Source organism: Tamandua tetradactyla, chromosome 16 (genome assembly GCF_023851605.1).
Source record: "Tamandua tetradactyla isolate mTamTet1 chromosome 16, mTamTet1.pri, whole genome shotgun sequence".
In the NCBI taxonomy this organism is placed as follows: Eukaryota; Metazoa; Chordata; class Mammalia; order Pilosa; family Myrmecophagidae; genus Tamandua; species Tamandua tetradactyla.
The window spans coordinates 69,357,388-69,384,946 of record NC_135342.1 but is presented as its reverse complement, the minus strand read 5'-3'; the positions used below and the strand labels follow the sequence as shown (position 1 = coordinate 69,384,946).

The 27,559-nt window shown below is 36.8% G+C and overlaps 1 protein-coding gene across 6 annotated transcripts in view; it reads left to right on the top strand.

The window, feature by feature from the left end:
* The window catches only part of WDR59 (WD repeat domain 59), a 139,017-nt gene extending 114,636 nt beyond the window's left edge, over nt 1-24,381 (top strand). For all 6 annotated transcript variants that reach the window (XM_077133033.1, XM_077133031.1, XM_077133030.1 and 3 more), the window contains 8 exons: nt 1,105-1,238; nt 2,314-2,395; nt 5,869-5,981; nt 7,211-7,361; nt 7,469-7,541; nt 9,624-9,750; nt 9,903-10,045; nt 22,733-24,381. In XM_077133033.1, coding sequence (XP_076989148.1) covers nt 1,105-1,238; nt 2,314-2,395; nt 5,869-5,981; nt 7,211-7,361; nt 7,469-7,541; nt 9,624-9,750; nt 9,903-10,045; nt 22,733-22,968 — 1,059 coding nt within the window. In that variant the 3' untranslated portion in view covers nt 22,969-24,381. The remainder of the gene's footprint in view (nt 1-1,104; nt 1,239-2,313; nt 2,396-5,868; nt 5,982-7,210; nt 7,362-7,468; nt 7,542-9,623; nt 9,751-9,902; nt 10,046-22,732) is intronic.
* Nucleotides 24,382-27,559: the final 3,178 nt, after the last annotated feature.

Here is a 27,559-nt window from a genome sequence, read left to right as displayed (position 1 = left end):
CATTCATAATAATTATCTATTTTTAAATTGTACGCTTCTATTTATACAGCCCTATCCATCCAAACCTTTTCATTGTATCTTTATTAACCTTGTGAGATTGGGATCACAGAGCTTATCGTTGGCCACAGTTTATAAGTGAGTGAAGAGAGAATGGCTTACAAAGAAACTCATAGCAAATAAGGAGCTTATCCAGTCATATTGAGCCAGTACATGGTGGTAATAAGACCTATAAACCTATATTTTCTGACTCTAAGTCCCAGGCCCTTTCACCATCTCCTTTTACCTCACTTTCTTCCTTCGTGACCCCTTTTAAAATTCTGTCAGTAAAATAAAATAAAATAGAAGATTACTCCCTTGGCTGGTTGTCCTTTTTGAAGATAACAGCAGATGCTACACTGTGATAGCTCTAATTTCCAGAACATTTCTCATTTCATACACCTGGGTTCCTCTGTAACCATTTGTAGGCAAGGCTCTGGGGAGATGGGATAATTGCTCATGATCTTCCATGTCCATTATGCAAGTCCCTCTACTCAAGTATTTTTAACATTCTAAAATGATTACTTTTAGAAATAATGAACGTCTGTTAGGAGAAACAGACATTCTGCTTGAGCTGCTAAGTTTCTCTATCTGCCTACCATAGATTATGATTTGCAGAGCTCGCTCGGTTGTGTCTGAATTAAATTTTCAAAAAATCCTATTGAAACTGTCTGAGAAGAAAAACATTTGATTATTTTCCTAAGAACTTTAAACCTACTGCTGAACCCAACCTTAGAAGTTGCTCTTCCCCACATTTCTTGTGGTCTTTACTAACTTCAATTTAGCTGTTTTTTTTTTTAATTCTGGCTTTCTGGTATCTATTTTTAAGCACCTGCAGAATGACCTAGCATTGTAGTAGGTGCTTATTTTCTTATTAGGATTTTGAACCAAGAGCTCAATGCCCTTTGTCATCCTTTTATTTCCTACAGATGCTGATTCATATAATTGTGGGAATGATATAATTTAAAGTCTCTGTAAATTACCAATGACCCAAATATGATGTGCTGTGCCACTTTAGGTTTCCATTCATCAGAGTCCCCATTAGTTATATCTTGTCATCTCCCCCAGAAATCAAGGAGATGGAAAAGTAAGCGTGAGGGATCGGATTCCGGCAATCGACAGATCAAGGCTGCTGGCAAGGTTATCATCCAAGATATTGCCTGCCTTCTTCCCGTGCACAAATCACTGGGAGAACTGTACATGTAAGTGCAGAATTTCAAAGATGCTTTGCTTATACCTTACTCATAATTATCAAACTTTTTTTTTAAGGAATCTAATCCTTACTTCAAAAACAGTTTTAGAGAAGCCCAATATAGTAATTTTCTATTACATCACAAATGACCACAAACTTTAGTGATTTAAAACAGCACACATTTATTGTCTCACAGTTTTTATGGGTCAGGAGTCTTGGCACTCATTACCTGGATCTTTGCTTGGGCTTTCCCAGGCTGAAATTATGGTGTTGGCTGGGGTAGCGGTTTCATCTGATGCTCAGTTTCCTCTTCTAAACTCATACAGATTGTTAGCAGAATTCAGTCCATTGCAGTTGAGTTCTTGGAGAATTTCATCTTCTTTGAGATGAGCAGGACATATCTTGCTGACACTTCACCTTCTTTCTGAGGCTACACCTGATCAGTAACCTAATCACGGGAGTGCTTTCCCATCATATTTACTTGTCTTGCCCACCCTCAAAGGGACAGAATTAGACAAGTTGTGCACACCAGGGGACAGGAATCTTGGATCCATCTTAGAATTCTGCTCCTTACCTCCATTATGCAAAGCAGACCTGCTTTGGTTGATGGTCTGAAGGATGTGTGATAGCACGCAGAGGCTGGTGTGCAGTTCCCCTTCTTTCTGAACTTGAACAAATAACGAAAAGTATTTTTTCTGTAGTTTATACAGGGCACAATGTTTTTTGTGTTAGTAACAAAAGTCAGGGTGGCACATATTTAAATCCATTTTCATTCAACCCTCAAGCCTTGAGAACTCCACAGAAAAGCTGGTTGGAAACTTGGTACCTGAGTGTGGTCTCTTCTCCTGAGTTCAAAGAGGCAAGCGATCTCACCCTCACTGGGCCTGAAACCACAGTGCAGCATCAGCTGAAGTTAAGGCTTTCCTTCAGGATGAATTGAAAGGTGCTTAAGGATACCATGCAATAAGACATTTTGAGTGACAACCAGAAAGGCAATTTTAGTCTATTTGTTAAAGAAGGAATGATTGATTTAGGAAGTTAGGCTAGAAAGAAACTTCATTATTTAAAAAAAAATTGTTTTTCAGATTGAATGTGAATGATATTCAGGAAACATGTCAGAAGAATGCGGCTTCTGCCCTGCTTGTTGGAAGAAAGGATCTTGTCCAGGTAATGTGCATCCCTTTTGGGAGAGAGATAGATTTTTTCTTTTTGAACAGGTTGTTTTCACTTTATAGTTGTGGTTTAGTGACATTTTCAAGGTGTGCTTCCAATTCTGCAATTCCTTTCCCATTTTCTTTGCTAACATCTAAGGCTAGAGTAGTTCTCAAATACCCTAGATGTTTTTTCTTATCATTGCTTAGTTGTGAAAGTCTTAAAGCATTTACCAAGTTTTGTGTTTTTTTTTTTGGCATGGGCAGGCCGTGGGAATCAAACCGGGTCCCCGGCATGACAGGCGAGAATTCTGCCACTGAACCACCATCGCACTGCCCCATTCACCAAGTATTTTTTATTACATCTCTTTTCTATTCCAAACCATGGATATTGTTATGTACCTAAATTTGGGTAGCTGTGTCTTTGTTATTTGCACCCTCAATTCATTTTTAATTAACTTTTTAAAAAGTTTAATAAATGTTTACCAAAGCATTCCTTTAGGAGGAGAATTGTTCAGTTTTTAAAGTATGATTTAATCTTATAAAAATTTGCATTACCTTAATCTTTACAGGAACTTATCTAGTGTATTATGAAGCAAGCTACTCTTGTTTGTTTTTTTTTTTACTATTGAGATATCTCCACATACCAACTAAAGTATACAGTCACCCCCTAATTTTTTTTAATTGTGAAAAATAACATATACACGAAAAAGCAATAAAATTCAAAGCACCACAACAATTAGCTGTAGAACAGATTTCAGAGTTTGGTATGGATTACAGTTCCACAGTTTTAGGTCTTTGCAGTTTAGGTCTTTCTACCTGCTCCAAGAAACTCGACTAAGAGAAATATCAATATAATGATTCAGCAATCATACTCATTTGTTCAATCCTATCTTCTCTGTTATAACTCCACCTTCTCCTTTGATCTTTCTCCCTATCTTTAGGGGTATTTGGGCTATGCCCATTCTAATGTTTTCATGTAGGAAAGTCTACATTGTTTTTTTTTTTCACATGGTTTTTAATTGACAGCTTTAATGAGATGTAATTGGCAAACCCATACAGATCACCATTTAAAGTGGACAGTCATATTTCAGTTGTGCAGCCATCACTACACTCTATTATAGAATATTTTCATATCCCCCCAAAGAAATCTTGCACCCCTTATCACTCTTCAACCCTAAGCAACCACTAATCTACTTTCTTTCTCTTTGAACCATTAGTTCTTTTTGCCTGAGGATTAGACTGAACAATGGGTTAAATTGAGCTATTTATTCTATCAGCTCAGTTGTTTTTTTTACTTATAGCCCTCCAAATGAGCCAGAGTTAAGGCCTTTGGATTCTTACATGATTAAAAAATCCCTAAGATTTTCATTTGTTTTCTAATAAATACTGTCAACTCTCTGTCCCAAACTCTTTTAGGAAAAATTGGGAGTCATGGATTTAATCTTCATAAGAATCGAGCCACCTAAAGTTCTATGAACTCTCAGGAAGCAACATGAGGGAGTAGAAATAGTGAGGATTTTATAGTGGAGTCCTAGGTTCAACTTGGTTTCCTAGTAGCATAGACGTAAACAAGCTATTGCAGACTCTCAGTTTCTCTGTTGTAGAATGAAAGTTGTAAGAATAATTACCTCCTAGGTTCAGTGAGAAGATGGATAAATGGAATACTAAAACCCAAGGATCATATTCTGAAAAAATCATTCTCTGAGGAAAAATTACTTCCTAAAGGTTTTTATTTTGTTTTGTTTTTAAGTTTCCAGACTTTTGTGGCAGAGTTGATTTGAAAAGTCGTGCTAGTCTGAGTGAAATCAAAAGACCTGGGTTCAGACAAACCTGGGTTTAAATCTTTTTTTTTTTTTTTTACATTTTTGCTTTGTGTGATAATAGGAAAACCTGGGGGTCACTGAAAATGGGAACAGTACTATTAGGGTCATTATGAGAACTAAATAAGATAATATGAATAAGGTTCCCATACCTATGTGTGGTAGATGGTGGGCATATAATATTTGCTACAGTTGCTGTTACAGTTCATACAATTATCAAGTTTGCTGCCTTGGCAGGGAACTATTTAATGGGACAGAGAAATGACACTAGTGAAAACGCTTGAAGACTTTTTTGTTCTTTGTTATACACATGTTGAAAACAATGTGTCTATTATTTAGCAAAAAGTTACAAAAATATACCCATATGTCACTATTTCTAATGAAGACTTCTAGGAAGGAGTTATTGTAAATGAGGAACTGTCATGTCTAGGTTCCCAGCCAAGGCAGCAAACATCTTATCCCAGAAAGTAACCATTTAGAAACCATTCTGAGGGTCATTGATTAAGGAGAGGAATGTAAATCTCAAGTTTCTTGTTTTAATAAATATGTGTATCATTACATAAGTATGTCTTGTTTAAATAAATATGTGTATCGTTACATAAGTATGTTGCTAGCACATAATTTGATTTTTGCATGTCTGATATGTTTGCCTATTTTTCAGTATTTCTATTAGCTTATTCTTTCTTCTTAGAATATAAATTCCTTGATTCAAAGACTTTCTCTTCCTCTTTTTGAGTTTTCACAGTCTAACATTTTATTTTCCAGTTATGAAAAATTTTAGTTACTACTAAAAAAGATTTTCCAAAAGTAATTTTAGATTTTTAAAAGTGTTGAGGGGATGAGAGCCTTGTTTATAGCATGATGCATTTAGCATTGTGCCTAGGATGTAATAGATTGTTATATTAGTTGCTGCCTGATGACTCCAAGCCCCATGAGATTTCAAGTTTGGAGGTATTCCCCAGATTTGGTGTTAACAAATAGAAAGCCAAGTCTCTTTTGACTTGGCTTATTTTTCTTTAGCTTCTAAGAGTATACCGAAACTTTTACAATGAAGGCAGCAAAGTTTTTCATTGCATGGGTGAAAAAGGATAGATCTTAAAAGTAATACCCATGGGGGATGTATAGGTAGTTCAGTGCTAGAATTCTCGCCTGCCATGACGGAGACCTGGGTTTGATTCCTGGCCTGTGCACTTACGAAAAATAAAAAAATTTCTTTTCAACAAATGGTGCTGCAATAATGGTATACTCCCATGGAAAAAGAATGAAATGTGACCCACAGCATGAAAAAAATTAGTAATACCCAATACTCTTTTCCTACCCTGTAAACCCAGTTCACTAACTGAGCAGCAGAAAAAAGTCACACAAGTTAGTGTCTAAATAAATGACCCATTGAAGTTATTACGCTGGGTTATTTCTCTGAAGTTTGCTTAACAAAGAGTATTTACGATACATACAAGTCCCCTGAGGATCTTGTTAAAGGGCAAATTCTGATTTAGTAGGTCTGGAGTGAGATCTGGGATTCTGCATTTCAGTAGGCTCCCAGGTTTTGCTGTCCTTAGAATAGCGAAGCAATAGGCCATCTATGGAGGCTAGGTAGGGTTCTTGTATGGCCTCTGTTACTGTCTTCACCTGTCTGAGTTTAGGTGTTTCTCTCTCATCTGTCCAGGTTTGGTCGCTGGCTACAGTAGCTACAGATCTTTGCCTTGGTCCGAAATCTGACCCAGATTTGGAAACGCCCTGGGCTCAACATCCTTTTGGGCGACAGCTGCTGGAGTCCCTGTAGGTTTTTGAGAGCTAAAAGTGGGGGAAATGAATGATGTAAATAAATACTTTAAATATGATGCTGTCTAAGAGAAAGATATGGAGGCCTAAGGAATGTGAGGAAGGAGTGGGAGCTTTCCTTTTAAAGCTGAAATAATTTTTGTGCAGAACTAACTTCTTATAGCTGAATGAACTGTTAAGGATTCAAGACTCTGAGACTGTTGTGTCCTTTGGAGATTTATGCTGTAAGCCTTAAATTCCAACAGTTTGAACACAAGAGTTTGACCTCTTAAGATGATAATTTTTTTCTTGAGTACCACAGGAGTGAGTCCTGAGAATATATTAGAGACTATATTTGACTTTTGCATTTGCAAAAGGCCATGGTGCTTTCACCTTGTTAGGTGATTTATGTCATATAGTCCAAGGTTGTCTATTTGCTTAAAACATTGAATTTTCGTTCGATTCATTGTACTGAAATATGGTGGATTGGAAATATAATATACAATTTAATGTATCACTACTTCCATAATATTGAGGCCCAGGTTCTGTACAGAGGAACTCTGCTTCCTTTAGGCTTCCTGAAGCTTGTTTTACTTACTTGTTGAAGCCAGACCTGGGGCAAGAGCCTGTTCCATCACAAGGGCAAAGTCCTTCTGACCCTAGCTTATATTCTAGTATAGTGATCCTGAAAGGAACAAAGGGGATATGAAGTAAAGATATCCTTTGTTGTTCTTATTTAATAGCTCCAATTCATGATTTTACTTCTGGATTCTATTGACTACTCTCCATACCTTGCTGGTACAGTGTTCTCTGTCTGCCTTCACTTAACTTTAGTTTATATGAATTAAGTATATAGGACCCCCCAAAAAAGCAGTGTAATTCTTCCTTGTCCTTGGGAATACTGAGAGAGCATGTAATGTACATCATTTAGGTTAATGTCAGTCAATTTAATTCTTGAAGAAGCTACATTTCATTTTGAATCCTTGCCTCAACTCCAGCCTGAAGATTTCAGATTTGTTATCCAGGTAATCTGTAATACTTTGATACATTTTATTCCTAAACAAATTTAGCTAAATTCAAAATGGGTCAAACCACTTGTTCTGTAGAAGCCCCAGTTCTTGACAGTAATTTTGAGGCAAAATTAAGCCTCCCTTCCTTATCCTATGGTGACAACCTGCTAGGACTCTCATAGTTGTCCTTCTTTGATCCCTTATCTTGATTTGGCTTCTTTCCTTTTATCTTCTCAGATTGGCTCATTACTGTCGGCTTCGGGATGTTCAGACGTTGGCTATGCTTTGCAGTGTGTTTGAAGCCCAGTCTAGGCCTCAAGGAATATCAACCCCCTTTGGGCCTTTTCTTAATCGTTCTTCCAATGTTGTAGTTTCCCATAGTAGATATGTAAGTTTATATATTTTTTCTAGCTCTGATTTTTCCTAAGTGCAAAATTCCGTGTAGAATGGTACTTTTTATGCTACATCTATTCATTTTTCTCTTCCCCTCTGTAGCCTAGCTTTACTTCCTCTGGATCCTGCTCAAGTATGTCAGACCCAGGGCTCAACACTGGTGGCTGGAACATAGGTTGGTATGGAAATGCCTTAACCCATTCTTGATTTTTTTTTGGTACTATAAAAGCTATGTGTGTGAATCATTAACATATAATCTTTAGTTGATGAATATTCTCCCTGTTTTTCCTTTTCTCCATTTTTCTTTAAGCTTAGTATAATAGTGATATTGTCAGTAAGGCCTGGACTTTCATGTTTGAAAAGACCTCCATACTTCACTGGGTTTCGTCTTTTTATTTTTTTATATATTTTTAAATATTTGTATTGATAAAACAACATACAAATATACCATACATGGTGTAAATCAGTGGCTCACAGTATCATCACATAATTGTATATTCATCACTATGATCATTTTTTTAACATTTGCATTACTCCAGAAAAGGAATAAAAAAGAAAAACTCATACACACCATACCCCTTACCCCTCCTTCTCATTGAACACTAGCATTTCCATCTACCCAATTTATTTTTATTTTAACCTTTGTTCCCCCGTTACTAATTTTTTAGCTATATTTTTTACTCATCTGTCCATACCCTAGATAAAAGGAACATTAGACACAAGGTTTTCACAATCATGCAGTCACATTGTAAAAGCTATATCATTATGCAATTATCTTCAAAAAATAAGGCTACTGGAACACAGCTCTACAGTTTCAGGTGCTTCCTTCTAGCCACTCCAATACACCATAAACTAAAAAGAGTATATCTCTATAACACGTTAAGAATAACCTCCAAGGACAGGCTACAGTGACTCAGCAGGCAGAGTACTCACCTGCCATGCCAGAGACCCAGGTTCGATTCCTGGTGCCTGCCCATGCCGAAAAAAAAAAAAGAATAACCTCCAAGATAACCTCTCAACTTTGTTTCTAGTCTCTCAGCCACTGACACTTTATTTTTTCCCATTTCTCTCTTCCCCTTTTTGGTCAGGAAGGTTTCCTCAATCCCTTAATGCCAGGTCCCATCTCATCCCAGGATTTCTATCCCATGTTGCCAGGGAGATTTACACCCCTGGGAGTCATGTCCCACTTAGAGGGGGAGGGCAATAAATTCACTTGCCATGTCGGCTTAGAAAGAGAGGCCGCATCTGAGCAACAAAAGAGGTTCTCTGGGGGTGACTCTTAGGTCTAATTTTAAGTATGCTTAGCCTATCCTTTGCAGGAATAAGTTTCATAGGGTGAATCCCAAGAGCAAGGGCTTGGCCTATTATTTGTCCCCACTGCCTGCTAGAATATCAGAAATTCTCTAAATGGGTAAGTTGACTGTATCTCCCTTTCTCCCCATTCCCCCAAGGGGACTTTACAAATACTTCTTTATTCACTGTACAAATCAGTCTGGGATTTATTGGAGCATCACATCATTTCATCTTATAACCTCAAGAAACTGATAATGGGATTTCTCACTGTTCACCTCAAAAACCTAATCCTCATCCTTTCCTCTTCACATGCCCGTTGCATGGTCACCTGCCACTTCCTATTATCTCCCTCTTTCAGTGTAGAGAAATAAGGCTGGACCTGACTCCAGGTGGCCTTTAAGTTCTGTTTATAGAGTAGTTATATTTGTGTTTTCTGGGTTTTTTAATTTTCTTTTTTAAGATGAGCTTATTTTACTCATTGTTAAAATAATACATACCCAGTGAAGAAAAACAAGTAGTAGAGGAAAAAATAGTAATCATCAATAATCCCCCACCTAGAAATAATATTGTTGACATCTCAGAACAATTTCTTCCAATTTTTGTGGGTCTGTGGTCATTCTATAGATGTGAAGTTTATGTTCTTTTTTCTTTTTAATCTTTCTAGAAACATTTTCTCATGGTGTTTAAAAAGTCCCTAAAAATGATGACTGCATAATATTCCACTATATCAGCATACCATAATTTGCTTAATCATTATATGTGTGCTTAATTAAAATGATACCTTAATAATAAGTACCTGCACAAAAAGGTAGTGTTAGGAAAGAGTTCTGTCTTAGTTGCATTCTTCATCTTAGTTTAACTCTTCTCACAGGGGATAAATTGGATGCACACTGCATTATGAAAGTTTTCAGATTTTTATGTTTTCTTTTATTTCCATCTTCCATTCCCATTTGATTTTCTTCAGCGGGAAGAGAGGCAGAACATATATCTTCACCCTGGGGAGAGTCTTCACCAGAAGAAATACGCTTTGGGAGTCTGACCTACAGTGATCCCCGGGAGCGAGAACGTGACCAGCATGATAAAAACAAAAGGTAGCCACCGTCCCAGAGGAGAGCTGCAATTTCATTTCTTAGATTCTCCAAAGTCAGGAATCTTGCTTTAAGAGAATATATTAAGTACCATTTGGTATTGAGTTTGTTTTTACTTAAAAGAATTGACAGGGACTTTTTTGAATTTTATCCAGGCTTCTGGATCCTGCCAATACCCAGCAATTTGATGACTTTAAGAAATGCTATGGAGAAATCCTCTATCGCTGGGGCCTAAGAGAGAAACGAGCTGAAGTGCTGAAGTTTGTTTCCTGTCCCCCTGATCCTCACAAAGGGATTGGTAAATATGAATTTATTTATTTTCTTATTATGGTCTAAAAGGTACTATAGGAGAATAAGATGGGAGAGTTTTAGAAGATGTGTTAAGGCGTCTAAGTAGACCTCTCTGAGGAGGTGATATTTTGGCCGAAGGCTTAGGGTGAAAAGGAGCCATCTGTGCAGAGCAGGGTAAAGAGCTTCCCATGCAGAGGGAACAGCCCCTGGGAGAAATAACCAGTGAAGGAAGGCCAGAGTGGGAAAACAGTAAGTGAGAAGAGTGATATAAAATTAGATTGCAGAGATAATTAGGCAGGGACCTCTAAGTCAAGGTAAAGAATTTAAGTTTTATTCTAAATTCAATGAGAAGCTATCAAAAGACATTAAGAAAGCAAATGGGATGACCTAGTTTACATCTTAAGATCACTTGGCTGTTATGTGAAGAAAGGATTGGAGAAAGGCAGAAGTAGAAGTAGGAAGACCAATTTTGAGACTGTTACAGTAATCAGAGAGATTTTGACAGCATCATCTGAATATGGTATTGTGGAGATGGACAGAGATGGAAGGATTAAAAATTTGTTTTAGAAGTGGATTCATCGTGACTTGCTAATATATTGAATGTGGGATTGAGAAAAAGAGACAAAGAGGGGATTCCTAGGTTTCCAGTAGAGCAAGTGGATAGGTGGTGGTGTCATATTCTGAGATAAAGAAGGCTATGGAAGAAAGTCTACAAGTTCAGTTTGGGACAATTGGAGATGTATGTGGGATAATCAGACTAGGAAAGTCATGTAAGTCAAATGTGAGTCTGGAGTTCAGAGGAGACATTGAGGCCAGAGCTATAAATTTGGGAATCTTCAGCATATAGATATATTCAAACTGTGAGAACGAGTGCATTTACTATGGGGGTGGGGTAGGATGGGGTGGTGGGAATAGGGACAGTGGTGACAGGAAGGAGAGTTTGCATCCTGGAGGAATAACCAGAAACAGAGACTTAGAATGAAAGACCAGTGAGTTTTTAGGAAAAACAAAACTGTGCTAAGAGTCTAAGAGAAGAGATGGTTTTTAAAGGATAGAATGAAAATGGAAGACTGCCAAAGATAGTGGACTGAACACACATTGATTTCATCTCTGTCCACAGACCTCACCATAATTGCTATTGAGAGCTTTCCTAAAAAGGCATAACTGTTACGAGAAGAAATGTTGGCAATAAAATTTGGGACCTGAGAATCAGATAGTCTAGTGGTAGCCGATATTACAGGGCCTGAATAATAGAAACTAGCAATCAGAAAAACAAGACACAATTGTACAACCCCCAAATGGCTCATGAATTAGGGGTACCAAGAATCTCTGGAAGTGGCATGAAGATGAGATTAAAAACAGGAGGATTGTTTAACAGCCTTTTTAGGATCCCCAGATCTCCACTCCTGGTTTGCAGAGCAGATTTCTAGCACTCCTCTAACCCAAGCAAAAGCTGGAAGGTAATTCTCTGAAGGTCAGTTCATTTCAGATTGAAAGGACCCACCACATAACTAGAATAATGAATGAAAAGAGACCCAAGGTAAAGAGAAGATTCTAGAAGCTTCCAGAGAGCAAAAGCAGATCACATACAAAGGGACTATAAATGGCATCGTACTTTTCAGGAACAATACTAGAAACTAGATGACAGTGCAGCTATGCTTTCTAAATTCTCAAGAAAATTATTTCTGACCTAGAATGCTGTACTCAAATTATCAATCACATATGAAAGTAAACCTTCAGCTTATCTAAGAAGGAGGAATACATTGAATCTTGGCAATAATGGAGTCAGAATGACGGTGAAGGAAGCTCTGCATGACAGACTTAGAGATAGACCAGTGCAGGCTGGAGTGGCTTAGCAGGCTTCAGGAGTGATGTCTCTGAGAAGAGAAAATTGAAAACATACCTAGTATATTTCATTGTTCAGTGTATTTATAGAAGAGTTGGATGTTTGAGGGAGACTTTGAAGATGAATTATCAATAAGTACATAGCAAACTGAGCACATAAAAAGAACATGACAGTTCTTAACTCTAGGAAAAACAAAAGAAATAAAAGTAATCATAGTATTTTATATATGGTACATAGTACATGGCTTGACTTGAATATTTAACCTGGATAAATAATGTAAAATCTGAATTCTGACGCAACCAAAATGATAATAGAACTCTATGGGGAAGATAAAAGGACGGGTGTTCTACATGTCTTGCGAAAAGGATGGCTTTGGGGAGATCAGGGAAGTGAAAGAGATCTTCCTCTGTGGAAAGTCAGTAAATAATGCTTAAATATGAAAATTAAGAAACGGCTTTATAAACATGTTATTTAGAGGTAAAGAGGTGTAAACAAAAGAAACAGTTAAATGAATTGAAAAGATTTCCTCTGGGGAGCAGTGGGGGGGCAAGGGATGAGGGAAGTGCTAGTTATTATAATAAGCATCTATGGAACCATTTGACTATTAAAATTATGTGTTCCTATAGTTTCTATTTTTAAAAAATAAATAAAGCAGAGTAAGATATATATTTTGATATTGAATGACAAGGATTAATGTGAATTATTTTTCTGTGTATACTTGAAGAAATGTAAAGACACAGTGCTATTTGGGCAATATGTTTTTCAGGGCATCTAAATGCATAAAGGTATTTCAGGGAGAGATTAATGATAGCCTAGAACAAGTTGTCTTTTAAAATTAGTTTTCAGGAAAATTTATGAATCACAGAGATATGTAGCTGATGTATGAATCTATCAATCAGCTAAACCCTTATTGACATCTATTATTAATCAAAGAGGCTGCATTTTGTGTGAGATGAACAAAGAAATCTAAGGTATGGTCTCTGGGATTAAGAAGTCTAAAATCCAATCAGAGTTAAGATATAAACATGTATTATATTCAAGAATGACTAATATGTGCTAATACCAACAAAAATAATATCAGGAGGTTAAAAAGTGAGAGAGGGTATTGTTGTGAAAGGAAAATTCACATACAAAAAAACATTAAGAAAAGTATTTTTATTTAAAGAGTTTTGCAGAGTAGTCCAGACTTTGTAAAAATTGGGTTTTCAAAAATCAGGGCAAAACAGTATTGAAAGAAAAAGTCTACAAGGCTACAGGGTTATAATTAGTCTCTTCATGGGGAAAAATCAGCAGTTCCTCACAAGATCATATCTGCAAGGGTCGTCACATATCTGTAGACAGATTTACATAGCAAATTTGAGGGATAAATTTATTTTCATTTGGGAGTTAGATATTTTTAGAAATGGCTGAAGGCTTCATTTATTTTGAGAATTAATACTAGATAGAGTATTCTTATAAAAAAAATCCCAGGATATAAAATGACTTTTGCTTTTACTTTTTCCTAATTGTGGTACATGATGTGCTTGGTCATTATGGTGGCAGAGCACGGTGAGTTCTTTCCTTTCTCAGTTCCTCCTTGGTGAGCAATTCCTGCCCCAGAGATGTGGATTAGACCACCTAATTTATTCAGCAATTTTCTGATTCAGTTTATTAATTTAATGTGTTGTTTATTTGCCTGTTTTTTTTTTAACTTTTTAAATTGGATAATAAAACATTTATACAAAGTGCAGAAATAAAAAAGCAATAGTTTTCAAAGCACTCTTCAACAAGTAGTTACAGGACAGATCCCAGAGTTTGTCACAGGCTACCATACTATCATCTCAGATTTTTTCTTCTAACTGCTCCATAACATTGGAGGCTAGATGGAGTATATACTTTTTTTATAATCACAATCAGCTTTTTTTTCTTTTTGTGAAAAATAACATATATACAAAAAAGCAATAAATTTCAAAGCACAGCACCACAATTAGTTGTAGGTCAGATTTCAGAGTTTGACATGGGTTACATTTCCACAATTTTAGGTCTTCACTTCTCGCTGCTCCAAGATACTGGAAACTAAAAGAGGTATCAATTTAATGATTCAGCCATCATATTCATTTGTTAAATCCTGTCTTCTCTGCATAACTCCACCATCACCTTTGACCTTTCTATCCTTCTCTTTAGGGGTATTTGGGCTATGGCCATTCTAACTTTTTCGTGTTGGAAGGGGCTGTCAATAATATGGTGTAGGGAGATAGAACTAGTAATGTTCTGGACAGGCTGGGCCCTCTACGTTTCAGGACTTATCTGTCCAGGGAACCATCTGGAGCTTGTAGATATCTGGAAAGTTGCTCTAGTGCATGGAACTTTTGTAGAATCTTACATATTGCCCTAGGTATTTTTTAGGATTTGCTAGAATGGTTTTGGTTGGGGTTTGGCAAGTTATGATAGGTAGCAATGTCTAACTGAAGCTTGTGAAAGAGCAACCTCCAGAGTAGCCTCTCTACTCTATTTGAACTCTCTCTGATACTTTATTAGTTACACTTCTTTTCTCCCTTTTGGTCAGGATAAAATTGTTGATCCCATGGTGCCAGGGCCGGACTCATCCCTGGGAGTCATGTCCCATGTCGCCAGGGAGACTCACCCCTGGATGTCATGTCCCATGTAGGGGAGAGGGCAATGATTTCACTTGCAAAGAGGGGCTTAGAGAGATTTATAAAACATCCTCTCCAAATCCAGAAATAATAATTACCACTCCAGACTAAATGTGTCTGCTATATATAAGAGCTTACAATCCAGGCTCCTGTTTTTCTTATAAACATTTTCTAAAGGAAACCATACAATAATTGTTCTTTCGTTTCTGGCTTATTTTGCCTCACCAAATGTCCCACAGCTTCATCCACATGGTTGCATGCCTCACAACTTTGTTCCTTTTTGTAGCAGCACAATTCCGATCATATGTATCCATATGTACCTACCATCGTTTGCCTATCTACTTCTCAGCCAGTGCATCCTTTAGCTACCTGCATTCATTAGGCATCATGTATAATGCCCAAAGTCCACAGTCCATCAACCCTCTCAATTTTAGATAATTTTGTTGTTCTCAAGAGAAAGAATATTTGGCTTGTTTTATCTACATTTGTATAGTAGGTGATATTGAATAATTTACAAATCTCTTGTGTTATTAACCAAACTAGAGCCCTACAATACTAAGATTTTAGCATTAACTTCTGTGTAGACTTTTTGTCAAGCCTCCAGAATTGATCATCTACTATGGTGTGATCATTCTTTGTGCCAGAAGTATTCTTATTGTCCTTATTAGTTTGTTTATTGGGAACCAAGAATGATCCACTTTGCCTCTGACTTCACCTGCAAAACCTCTACCTGTAGTAGCAGTCCTCCTTCCCGGTGAGCCCCAAGTGTGTCAGTGGTCCTGGCCTGTCAGGAATTGACATTGTTTACTTCTGTAAGGCTGGCGTTACAGAACAAGCCAAAGAACAGTTTCCAGGGAGGACTTTGTAGACCTCATGCCTATGTATGAAGCATTCTCCTTCTTAGTAATAGCTTATCATACCTAATTAAATGAGACTTGAATTTAAATGTGACATTTGACGTGGCATTGTTATAAATTTGATTTAACAACATTTATCCTCATGAGGAGGACAGATTCTTATTGAACCTATGTAAATACTTTGTCATGAAAAGAAAAGGCACTTTGAATGACACTTGACTAGTTATGAGTAGCTTGCAGAGAAGGCTAATCAGCCAGTAAATGATTATTTCCTATGGAATTATTGGTCTAAAGTTTTCCTGATTATTTATGATCTTACAGTCTATATTAAGATCATTTTAAAAATTTTCCCCTGAATTGTGAAAGGTTAATTGGAGCAACAAAGCAAGAGTGTTTTGTTGTAATTTATATAAGCATAACCTGTTAAACTGAAGGGTAAAGATGGAGCAAGAAAGAAGGAAAGGGGTTTTCTCAGATATCTATTGAAAAATAGACAATTAACCACAATTAAATTTTTCATCAGTTTTATTCAGGCCTTGGTAAGTAGTTCTTACTCTAACTTGGGTTATTTAGCAGTCTCCTTTCACTAAGTTATCTGCTTCTGAATTGAAGAGTTCTGGGAATCCTTTTTCCTTCCCACAGTCTGTCAGGTATCAGTGTCTCATTGAAGCAATGTCATCCTCTTCTATAAATCTAGGACCCAGGAGTCTCTTCAATCTAGTATCAGTAGTGACGAGTACTTGGAGGAGATCTTGAAAGAGGTTTTATTTTGATGTTTCTTCCAGAAGTTTCTATTGCTGACCTTAAGTTTTTATCAGGGGACTTTAGCCAAGTGAGGGAAGAGGAAATCTCCTATTGGAAATAAGGCTAAATGGCTCTGGTTAATTTATTATAACTGATAATATTAAAATGGAGTGGAGGGCTGGCGATGGTGGCACAGTGGCAGAGACCCAGGTTCGATTCCCAGTGCCTGCCCATGCAAAAACAAAAAAGGAGTGGAGTCATCTATTTAGTTATATACATAATCATTTCAAAAGGATTTAGTTAGTGATTATCTTGAGAGTAAAACATTATGAACAGCTGAGACATTGTCAGATTTCCAGAGCCTTTTAATTCATCCCGTAAAATGTTAATTATGATTGTTGCCAAATGAAAAAGATTTTTTTTTTTTTTTTTGTCATGGGCAGACTTCGGGAATTGAACCTTGGTCTCTGGCATGGCAGGTGAGAATTAAAAGAATATTTTAAACCTAAAAACAAACTAATTATAAATCAGTTTGGGACTTTATGCCAATCTTTTCAAATAAGCATAAACACCTTTTTATCCATTCTGAAAGGTACCAAGATGTTGAAAAAATTCGTATTAATAAATTGTACTTGTATATAGTTAACCTAGGGAAGTTGAAATTCTTTTTTTGAATTGTCAATATTTCTCATATTAAGAGTTAATAAATATAAGAGTTCTTGCAATAATATTGAGCTAATTAAAGGTATGGAGAGTACCAGGTATTCCCAATAATTTCTAGCATCCATCCTTCTATAAAGTGAGGGAACAAATTTTTAGGGTTGCCGATGGCCATGTGGAAAATACCAAAGATGTTTAAAATGTAAAAGATACTTTGAGAGCTTTATTATTCTGAATTTGGGGCCTGAAATTATGAAAAGACTATTTCAAAAAGAGTTGCTAGAGGAAATTAGATATAAGCATAAGTTATAAGCATATAAATACAAGAAATAATTATAGATTTGGTTCAGAATGACAATATTTAAAATAAACTCAGCAGCAGATAATAATTATTGTGATATATAGACTTTTCAGAAGTAGACTTTTGCTTAAAATTCAAAAGTATGATAAAAAAGAACCAAAATTTAACCAATTCTCAAGTAAGATTATTTTGATCCTATGAGGAACCTTAGTTTTTCAGGCACACAATAACTTTTTCTTTTTCTTGTTTTCAGATCAATGTTCTTTTGAATATTTATTTTTTCCTCTTAATGGTTATAAGATTTTTTTTTGTTAAAAAGTCTTAAAATACCTTTACACATACACACACACACAGAGCTGCAAATTTAAAGCCTTTAACTTTACTTTTTAAATATGCTGAACTAATCAGCACATTAAACAAGATAGAATGTATACTACATTGATTGACCATCTTAGTAGAACTATAACATTTCCCTTGATAAACAAAGCATATCAATTATCTGATTATAGATTCTACCTCCCTGCAAATAGTACTAGTTTGCAGTTTGAATCTAGAATAGTCTTAACCACCCATATTAATTAAAGCTCTTAACGAAAGTTAACTGTTCGTCCCTTAAAGACACAGAGAAAATCTAGGGCTGTCTGTCACATACAAACACCCTTAACAGACTGTCAAAGAAATTGTAAAGATAGTTGAGATGTAAAAGATACTTTGACAGGGCAGACCACGGTGGCTCAGCAGGCAGAGTTCTAGCCTGCGATGCTGGAGACCTGGGTTCGATTCCTGGTGCCTGTCATACAAAAAAAAAAAAAAAAAGAGAGATACCTTGACAGTTTTATTATTGAACACACTATACATCCCTTTATATTTCCTCGAAGTGGTGAAAATAAGCATTTACACCAGCATGGTCCAAAGATGTCTGCATAGCCTTTTTTTGGGAATGCAATTTTATTGAGATGTATTCACACACCATATAATCCCTCCAAAGTTACAGGATCATCACAAAATTGTGCATTCATCACCACAATCAATTTTAGAACATTTTCATTACTCAAAAAAAAAAAAAAGAAAAAGAAAACCCAAAGCATCCTAACCCCCTTATCCTTGTTATTATCTTTTTTAATATGAATTTATTTATTTTTTATTCACGTGCCATACAATCCATCCTAAGTGTACAATCAGTGGTTCTTGGTATAATCACATGGTTATGCATTAGTCACTATAGTTAATATGAGAACATCTCATTTCTTAAGAAGAAAAATCCCAAACCTCTTATATTCCCCTATTACTGATATTTAGTTTTAGTATAGTGCATTGTTACCATTAATGCCAGAATATTACAATGTTACTATTTACTGTAGACCTTAGTTTACCTTAATTGTATTTTCCCATATACCACCCTATTATTAACACTTTATTATAGTGGCGTATTTTTGTTTTAGTTTAGAATTTTCTTTAATTTATACAAGTAACCCTTAACAGACTGTCATACAAACACCCTTAACAGACTGTCAAAGAAATTGTAAAGATAGTTGAGATGTAAAAGATACTTTGACACGTGCCATACAATCCATCCTAAGTGGACCACTCTAGGTTTCGCTAAGTTATGCAGTTCCAGTTTTTCTCCTCTAGCTTTCCTTCTGGTGACTTACATGACTCTAGCCTTCCTCTTTCAACCATACTTATACTCAGCTTTGTTAATTACACTTACAGTATTGTGCTACCATCACACAGTATTGTGCAATCCTTTTCTGAACCTTTACAATCAACCTTATTGAGCATTCTGTAACCCATAAGCATTGATTGCCCAATCTCTGCCCTCTTTCTATCTCCTGATAACCTATACTTTCACTTTAACTCTAGGAGTTTGCTGATTCTAGTTAGTTCATATTAGTGAGACCATACTACATCTGCCTTTCACTTCTGTCTTACTTTGCTCAACATAATGTCCTCAAGGTTCATTCACATCGTTGCATGCCTCACACCTTAATTCCTTTCTGCAGCTGCACAATATTCCACCATATGTATTTAGCAGTTTGCTCTTCCACTTAACTGTTGCCAAGCCCTTGGGTCCCCTCCATCCATTGGCAATCATGAATAATGCCACCATACACCTCTGTGTGCAAATGTCAGTTCGTGTCCCTGCCTTCAGATCATCTGAGTACATACCTAGTTATAGGATTGCTAGAGAATAGGTCATTTCGGTTCGTATCAACCTGAGGAACCACCACACTGCCCTCCAGAGGGGCTGCACAATTCTGCTTTCCTACCAACAGTGAATAGGTATAACTTTCTCTCTACATCTTCTCCAGCACTTGTAGTTTTTTGTTTTTAAACATTTTTATTCATACCGTGCAGTCCATCATAAGTGTACAATCAATGGCTCCTGCTATAATCCCATTGTTATGTATTCACCACCACAGTCTATATGAGAACATTCCCTTTTCTTTTAAAAAGAAAAAGGGAAAAAGAAATCCCATATCCCTCCCTTGTATCCCCCTCTTAATTACATTTAGCTTTGGTATATTGCCTTGGGTGCAATTAATAAAGAATATTACCCTGTTACTATTAACTACAGATCTTAGTTTGTATTAATTGTATTTTTTCCATATAACATCCCATTTTAACACCTTCTAATAATGACATACATTTGTTCTCATTCATGTAAAAACTTCCTTATATCTGTAAAATTAACCACCATCATTGTCCACACTAGGTTTCGTTGAGTTATACAGTCCCAGTTTTTTTCTGTAGCTTAACTTCCGATGACATCCACAACTCTAGCCTTCCTTTTTCAGCCATTAACTCATACTCAACTTGATGAATTACACTTACAATATTGTGCTACTCTCACAAAATATTGTGCTATCCATTTCTGAACCTTTGCAATTAATTTTATTGAATATTCTGTACTCTTTAAGCATTGGTTGCCCAATATCTGCCATCTTTCTATCTCCTGATAATTTTGCACATCCTTTTTAGCCTGTTACCTAATGGCCAGCCTATAATGTATTACAGTAAGAGGCAAGGGAGAAATATTAAAATTATGTTTAGTGACTGAGTGTTTTTGTGTTCTCCATCTTTATGACCTTAGATCCATTTAGAAATTGTCAAGTATGCAAAGATTATTCATGAATTACCAAAATGAAATAGTAGTTTAAGTTCTTAAAGTTAATGAGTATCTGGGGCACACTATTAAGAAACATAATTCCTAATGGTATGGGTTTTTCAGAGAGATCACTTTTTAATAATTTTACCCAGATGCATATGGAAAATAATTAGGTTTACATTTACAGTCTAATCTAGAGTGCAAAAGAACAAACCTTTAAAATAATACGTGATTGTAATTCAATTTATTTGAACATGTGCTTTTTGTATTTTCATAATTTTCAGTTAGAATGGAAGTAATATATAACCAGTAACACCATTAAAGAAATTTAAGTTTAAACTAATTAGGTATTTCATGAGAAAATAAACCCGAGTCATATAATATAAAATGTTATGCTTACAGAGAGAAGATGTATTTCTAAACCAAAATTAACAATCCAGTCTAATTTGTCTTAGGATTTACCTTAATTAGGTAAATTTATTTCCTTAGTTATCCTGTATTAGACATTCTTATTGGTATATTTTTATGAGTACCAATTATCATAAAGCGGAGGGACTGACTCAGAAGAAAGAGCACTTCCTCTGTTGAAACAGATGGAAGGAGAAGGGGAGCAGAGGTAGGTAGATGTAAAGATTTGTGGTATCCCTACCTGCTGGCTTCTGTTTTCTCAGGGAAGCGAGATGAGGAACCTCAGGTGAGAGAGGGGAGTGGTGAGGCATGGGAGGAGTTTACGGAAAGTAGAAACGTATGAAAAAGTCACTGGGGGATGGAAGAGAAACAGTCCCACCACTGTGCAGTGTGGTATCCATCGATGTTGGGTAATTTGAAGGGAAACACATAGCTCCAAGGTGGGCCTTTCTTCTGGGACACTCAGCTGCTTGGTGGAGACAAGGAGTGGATAGGTGATAGAGTCGAGGTTTTGCCAGGTGGAACAGTTGAGGGAGAGGGGGGCAAAGGAGTTGAGAATATTTGCAAAAAAGTGAACGTAAAATTGGTCTGTGCACAGCTGATCAAATGGTATCTAAGTTAGTGTTTAATATTTAAAATTTAAGAACTTTGCTATCTGAATTTGTAGATTTTTCCCTTGCTGCCTTAATTTTAAATTGTTTTTTTTTTTTAAAAATATAACAACTAACGGTTTTTGAAACTTACTGTGCAAACACAGGTTTTGCAATGATTATATGGATACTTTATTTAAATATGCTTATGATTAAGCTAATTAAGATATCCATTTTTAGAGGTTCTAAGTGTATTGTTTGTTTTCTTAAATATATATATATATATTTTAAATTGGTCTGAAATTCAGGCTGGCCAAAGAGGAAATTGCTGCCAGAAAGGGGCTGATGAACAGTTGTGGCATGAAAGGCCAGGTGTGCAGAGAGTACACAGTATGGATTTTGAGGACCCCAGGAATCGTACCAAGAGTTGGGGTAGCAGAAAGACTGAGAACCAAGAATATAAGTCTTCAGTGAATAGGGTATGCATGTGTGTTGATCAGTGTCAGTATATGGCAGCAGAGAAAAAGGTGAGAGGACCGTGAAGCCTAGTAATGTTGACCTCAAAAGGAAAGATAACAGTCTGGAGGCAGTTGTAAGCACAGGACCCACCCCTCCTCCTGCCCCTCCCAAGGCCTCTGGAGGAAGCAGTGCCCTTAGGACACAGCCAGAATTGAGTTGAAGTTAGATGGGAAAGGGAACATTCAGAGAAGAGTGTATGAGCCTGTGAGAAAATCTGCATTTTGCGTGGCCCAGTGGAAGGATTGGCCAGGGAGGAGAGAGGGTAAGGAATTTAAATTAGGGCTATGCAGAGGTGAGGGAGATGAGAGAAGGGGAAGATATGGTGGGTCACAGGGGGACCAGGACTCAGCATAGTGACTAAAGCACGCTTGAATATGCAGACAATGGGGTTAGTCCTCAAGGTCTCCTCCAGGAGTCCTGGAACTAGTTCTAGCCTTCCCTGATGGCTCTCCTCTAGGGCAGAACCAGCTGCAGCCTGGCGGCCCTCACAGCTTCCCTCTGGGGTAGAGAAGCACAGTGGTTTCCTGTCATGATCTATCTTTTGTTGCTCAGTCAGTTGACAGGCAGGTGGTAAAAAGGGCTAGCTGTAAACTTTGTGAAACCCGTCAGCTCTCACCTGAATTGTTAAATGAATTATTCAGTTCTTTCCGTAAACGTTTTTAAAGTGCCTTCTGTGTGACAGACCCCATGTGAGGTATTGGAGGTGGGAATCGGGATAGGGTGTGAGATGCATCCACCACTTATGGTGGAGCACTAATGTTTCCACACAGGACCTTAGAGGATACACCCACCGCACCTTTGCCAGCACCTGCCACTTCAGTGGGAGTGGCCCCTCTTTATAAGGCTTGTCTAGATTTTAGCAGAGGGTTTTTTCTGCTTTAAAAAGTTTGAAAGTCATTGATCTAATACAATCCTGTAGAATCCAAAGATGACTACATCTGAATTTTTCTTGCCTAACAATGCCAGTTTCCATTTTCAGAATTAAATATATTGTCTCTTTTCTTTGGCCATTTCCACCTGCTTCCAGAGTTCGGCGTGTACTGCAGCCATTGCCGAAGTGAGGTCCGTGGTACGCAGTGTGCCATCTGCAAAGGCTTCACATTTCAGTGTGCCATCTGCCACGTGGCCGTGCGTGGCTCATCCAATTTCTGCCTGACCTGTGGACATGGGGGACACACCAGCCACATGATGGAGTGGTTTCGGACTCAGGAGGTGTGTCCTACAGGATGTGGGTGCCATTGTCTCCTCGAAAGCACCTTCTGAACTTAACAGACCCTGGGGATTGTTGGAAATTCCAGAGGGCCCCATGAATGCCAAGAGAGAGGCTCCTAGCCATCTCTAACTAGACTGGAGCATGGTCTCTGCAGAGACTGCCGCAGCTTTGGTGTTCACAAGCCTCTGCCTTCTCTTCTGTGTGCCCGTGGCTGGCACACAGTGGACATCGTTGTAGGGAGGATGAGGTAGGCACAGAACCATTTCATGGGTGGTCTCCATCAGTTGAGCTAGCAACTTCAAAGTTATCTTGGAAAAAGCACCCACCTCCAGCAGCAGGGTTACCCTTAAACCACTGTACAGTGTCCTATGCTGATTGAGAGACCAAAGTCAGATATAAAAGAGTCTTCTGGACCAAAGGACAGCAGATAATAATTTAATTGAAAAATGGGTCAGTGACATCCGTAGCTTTGGAAGTTGGCCCATTTTATGAGTTGATGGACATTGGCCTTTTAAAATGATACTTAAATTATAAATATGTTGTACCTTAAAGATGCTTAAGGTATATTTTTTCTTATTTCCCCTCCATCTGCTCTCCCTTGGCTAATAAAATTCTAGTCATTGTTTTAAAAAAAGAGGGAGAGAAAGAAAAAGAGAAAGTTAAACATTTTAGTGAGTGATTTTTATCCTACTTCTAATTGAAGTTGGCTGCTTTGGACCAAAGTTGTTACTCATTTTTTCAAAACAAATGCAGATTTACTTTTGTCATCTAACAAGAGAATGTAGAATTTGACATTTAAGTTCTTTCCAACCCCAGGAGTCTTATAATTATTTCTTTTAGCAAAAGGAAGATTCTTTTATAACACGCTGATATAAAAGTCTCCTCTTGCCTGTGTACAAGTTGGTTGGGTTCTAGTAAGTACCTTTCACTCTTCTTTTGGGCTCCTTCAAAAACTTTGCCTGATATTTATTTGTGTTCCAAGCAATTCTGACTCATTAAGTCCACCAGTTCTTTAGAATAATTCTCAACTCTTCATATTTTTTATGTGCCAGGGAAGAGAATTTGATATTTCTATTGAAATTTCCTACTTCTATTTCTTAGAATTTTACAGTTCCAAATTGATTAATTTTGAGTGTAATTTTGTTGTATTATTTTAATGTCTTATTATTATTTTATGTCATATTATGCCCCAAAATATGAGAGTATTGTACATCACTGTGCTTCAAATTACAGGTCAGGACCCATTAATGTATTGTGACATCAATTTAGTGGATAAAAACCAGTACTAGAAAAATAGAGTAGAAGGGAAATAATCAGAATGCACCATGCATAGTTAAGGTAAATGTTGTTTTGTGTAACTTGTTTACAAATGTGTATGCACACACTTGCATGTATGTGTACTGGGTCACACTGTAAAGTCATTTCTTACTGAAGGTTGTTCAAAACGCTGTTTTAAATTGTTATACCTTGTCCCTTTTGTTACTGGGTATGAAACACTGACACACACTAAAAAACTATTCAAGGTTTAACACTAGCCTCTGAGTTAAGATGTTAGCACCTCAGCAGAGTGAACATAATAACCAGGTGTAGCCAGGTACACTGGGGAGGCTGATAGAGGAGAGAAGTCAGGGAAATCTGAATTTGTCACACTGTGCTTTTCACTCCTTTTTTGTGTCAAAGCTACTGTTAAGGTGATCATAGAATAGATAGAATAATTTATGTAGAGGTAAAGGATCTATTGTCTTCTTCAGTGAAATCACATCATTTGCAGAGAGCAGCCTTTTCCTGTTCCTGTTCAAGCTAATGTAAAAATCTGTCCCCATCAAGAATTAGATGTTTTTACTGTTTCTGTTTATTTTCATAGGGGTCTTTTCTTCTAAACTGAAAATTATTTAAATTTCCTATAATAATAGTGGGTTTTAAGAAATTGAAAATGTTGCATAATGTTTTCTTTCAATATGAGAATTCCTTTTGAATTTGCAAGTTGCCAAAACAAAATTATAATATTTGAAAAGTATTCATATTTGGAAACGTTGATTTGAGTGCTAGCCATGGTCAATATTCTCTCTACCTCAAAATAGTAGATTATTAGAGGCACCAAAGACATTCTTTTTTAACTTGATAATAATTCAATTTGATAATAATTCAAGCTATGTTCCAAAATACCTTGGAACTTGGCAAGGAAAACAGGGCTAGCAGTCTTATTTGTGTACCAGAAAGAAAAGGCTGCTCAGGCACCTTGATGGAAAGAATAGGGGAAAGAGTGAATTACCTTCTGGGCAATCAGCAGCTTGATTTTGTCCCTGCCCCCATCCTCCCCAAAACACAGATGTTATAATTCCTTCCTTCATAATGCTGTGTATATGGAATCAATATTGCTTGAACATTTTTTTAAAAGTATCATCTAATATAAAAATGCATTCAGTCTGAAGCTAAGTTTGCATACTGGGAGCACCAATCTATTATTCAGTGATTCCCTAGGTGGTTGACAGAATTCATTGGAAAACAGTTTCCTTTTAGATAGCTTAATTTGATGCAGTAGGAACTTGAGGGAAAAATGAGTCATTCATTTTGTTGGAAGACTGATACTTGGGCTTGGAGGGGGTGGGGTGCTCATCTGTGTTTTCAATCTCCAGGAAACAGATCAATTTCTCTGAAGGTTGATTTTGCTAGCTGTGGGAAAATAGTTCCAGAAATAGGGTTATAAATAACACACTCTACTAAATGCTTCTAAAAGGCATTTTTCAAACTATCCTCAAAATTGGAACCAGCGGGCAAAGGATGTATTCCAGAGGATAAGACAAACACCTTGGTTTCTTCATTCTCCTTAGACTTACACTTTCTAATCAGAATCAGAAATAAATCTATTTTCGTTTCTCCCTTCTATCAGATCAAATTAGGTATATTTCTCCATAATATCACTGCTGTGATTTGAGATTTTTTTTCTACTTTTAATTTGGGTTAAGCACTCAGGCAAAGATGAGCTATATAGAATGTGGTCTCTGCCCTTCTGGAGCACATATCTATTTGGGAGTTTAAGTATTTACATGAATGCTTAAACCCCAATGTGCTGTTGGTCCCAAGAAACGATTAACTACTGAGCTCAGAGATTGTACAGAAGAAGAGGGTTTGGCTGAACTTGAAGGACAAGTAAGTGTTCTTCAGGTGAAGAAGACAGGAAGGTACTGGGAACATCTTGGGGAGAAGGTAGACAAGAAAACATGGCATTTGGGGACACTGTAAATAGTTCCTTGTAAATGTGCATAGGATGAGGCTGATAAATGAGGCTGGGTGGGAAGGCAGGAGTCAGGGCACAATGGGTCTTGGATGCTGTGCCAAGGAATTTGGGCTTTATCTGTAAGCCAGGGTTTCTCAGTCTTTCATCCTCTACTGACTATATAATGGATATTTGACACAAATATAGATCATCAATTTTAATTAGAAAAAAATTATCACCAGAAGTATTTAAAAGAATCTTATAAGTCATCATCAAAGACCCATCTTTCACCAAGATTTCCTTTGTTTAGCTTAATGATGTATAGCATAAACTATAGGGATGGTTCCAGATCTGGTCTTTTTTTACTCTTTTTATATTTCTCCCTGTTAAGTAAAAATATTCTAAACTCATTGTTATAAGTTATTGAGGATACACACAAGTGCTTGGTAGTTATCAACACAAGTCAGTATCCTTGTCTTGACATTTTGATATTATGTAATTCTTGATATTTTGACTGAAACAGATGAGTAATTTAGGAGTGATTTCCCACCAAAGATCTCAATTATATGATGAGCAACAAGCATATTTCTCAGAAGCTAAAAGTTTTTAAGAATTCCTTTATGGAAAGAGCAATAATTGGATTCCTTATCCCCTTTTTGTTCTGATGCAGCATTTGGCTGTGCTTTACAAAATATTCCCAATAATAATATCATCTGCTCTTTCTCTAACAAGTGAAGGAACTCATCAAGTTTTTGGAAAGGATAAAACACTTGGCAGTCAAGCCATTTACACCACAATTCAGTCTTGGGTGTTTTTTATAACTTGCCCTCTACATTAAAAAAGTTACCGAAAAAGTAGTTTTTTCTCCATCTTTGTTGATAAATTTGAGCAGTTTTTTTCTGGCGTTATTTTGTACTTTGTTGTAAAACACTTGATTTATTTTCCAGAGAGTCCCTACATCTAGCCATCAAATGATAATAGCTGTGATTGATGACATTTCATAGATGTGCACTAGGAGAATAGTTGCAAATGCATCACCAGTCTAACAAAATCTGATTTTAGGTATTTGTTATTATACCTCTTATGTATAATTTTATTTTTCAGTCACTGATTCCACACAGTCACACTTAAAGATTCAATTATCCCAAGACATAGAGAGTCATTGTTCTAGTTTGCAAACTGCCAGAATGCCATATACCAGAACAGAACAAATTTTAAAAAGGGGAATTTATTAAGTTGCAAGTTTACATATTCTAAGGCCATGAAAATGTCCAAATTAAAGCAAGGCTATAGAAATGCCCAATCTACAGCATCCAGGGAGAGATACTTTCGTTCAAGAAGGCTGATGACATTCAGGGTTTCTCTCTCAACTGGAAAGGCATATGGCAAACCAGTGATGTCTGCTAGCTTTCCCTCCAGGCTTC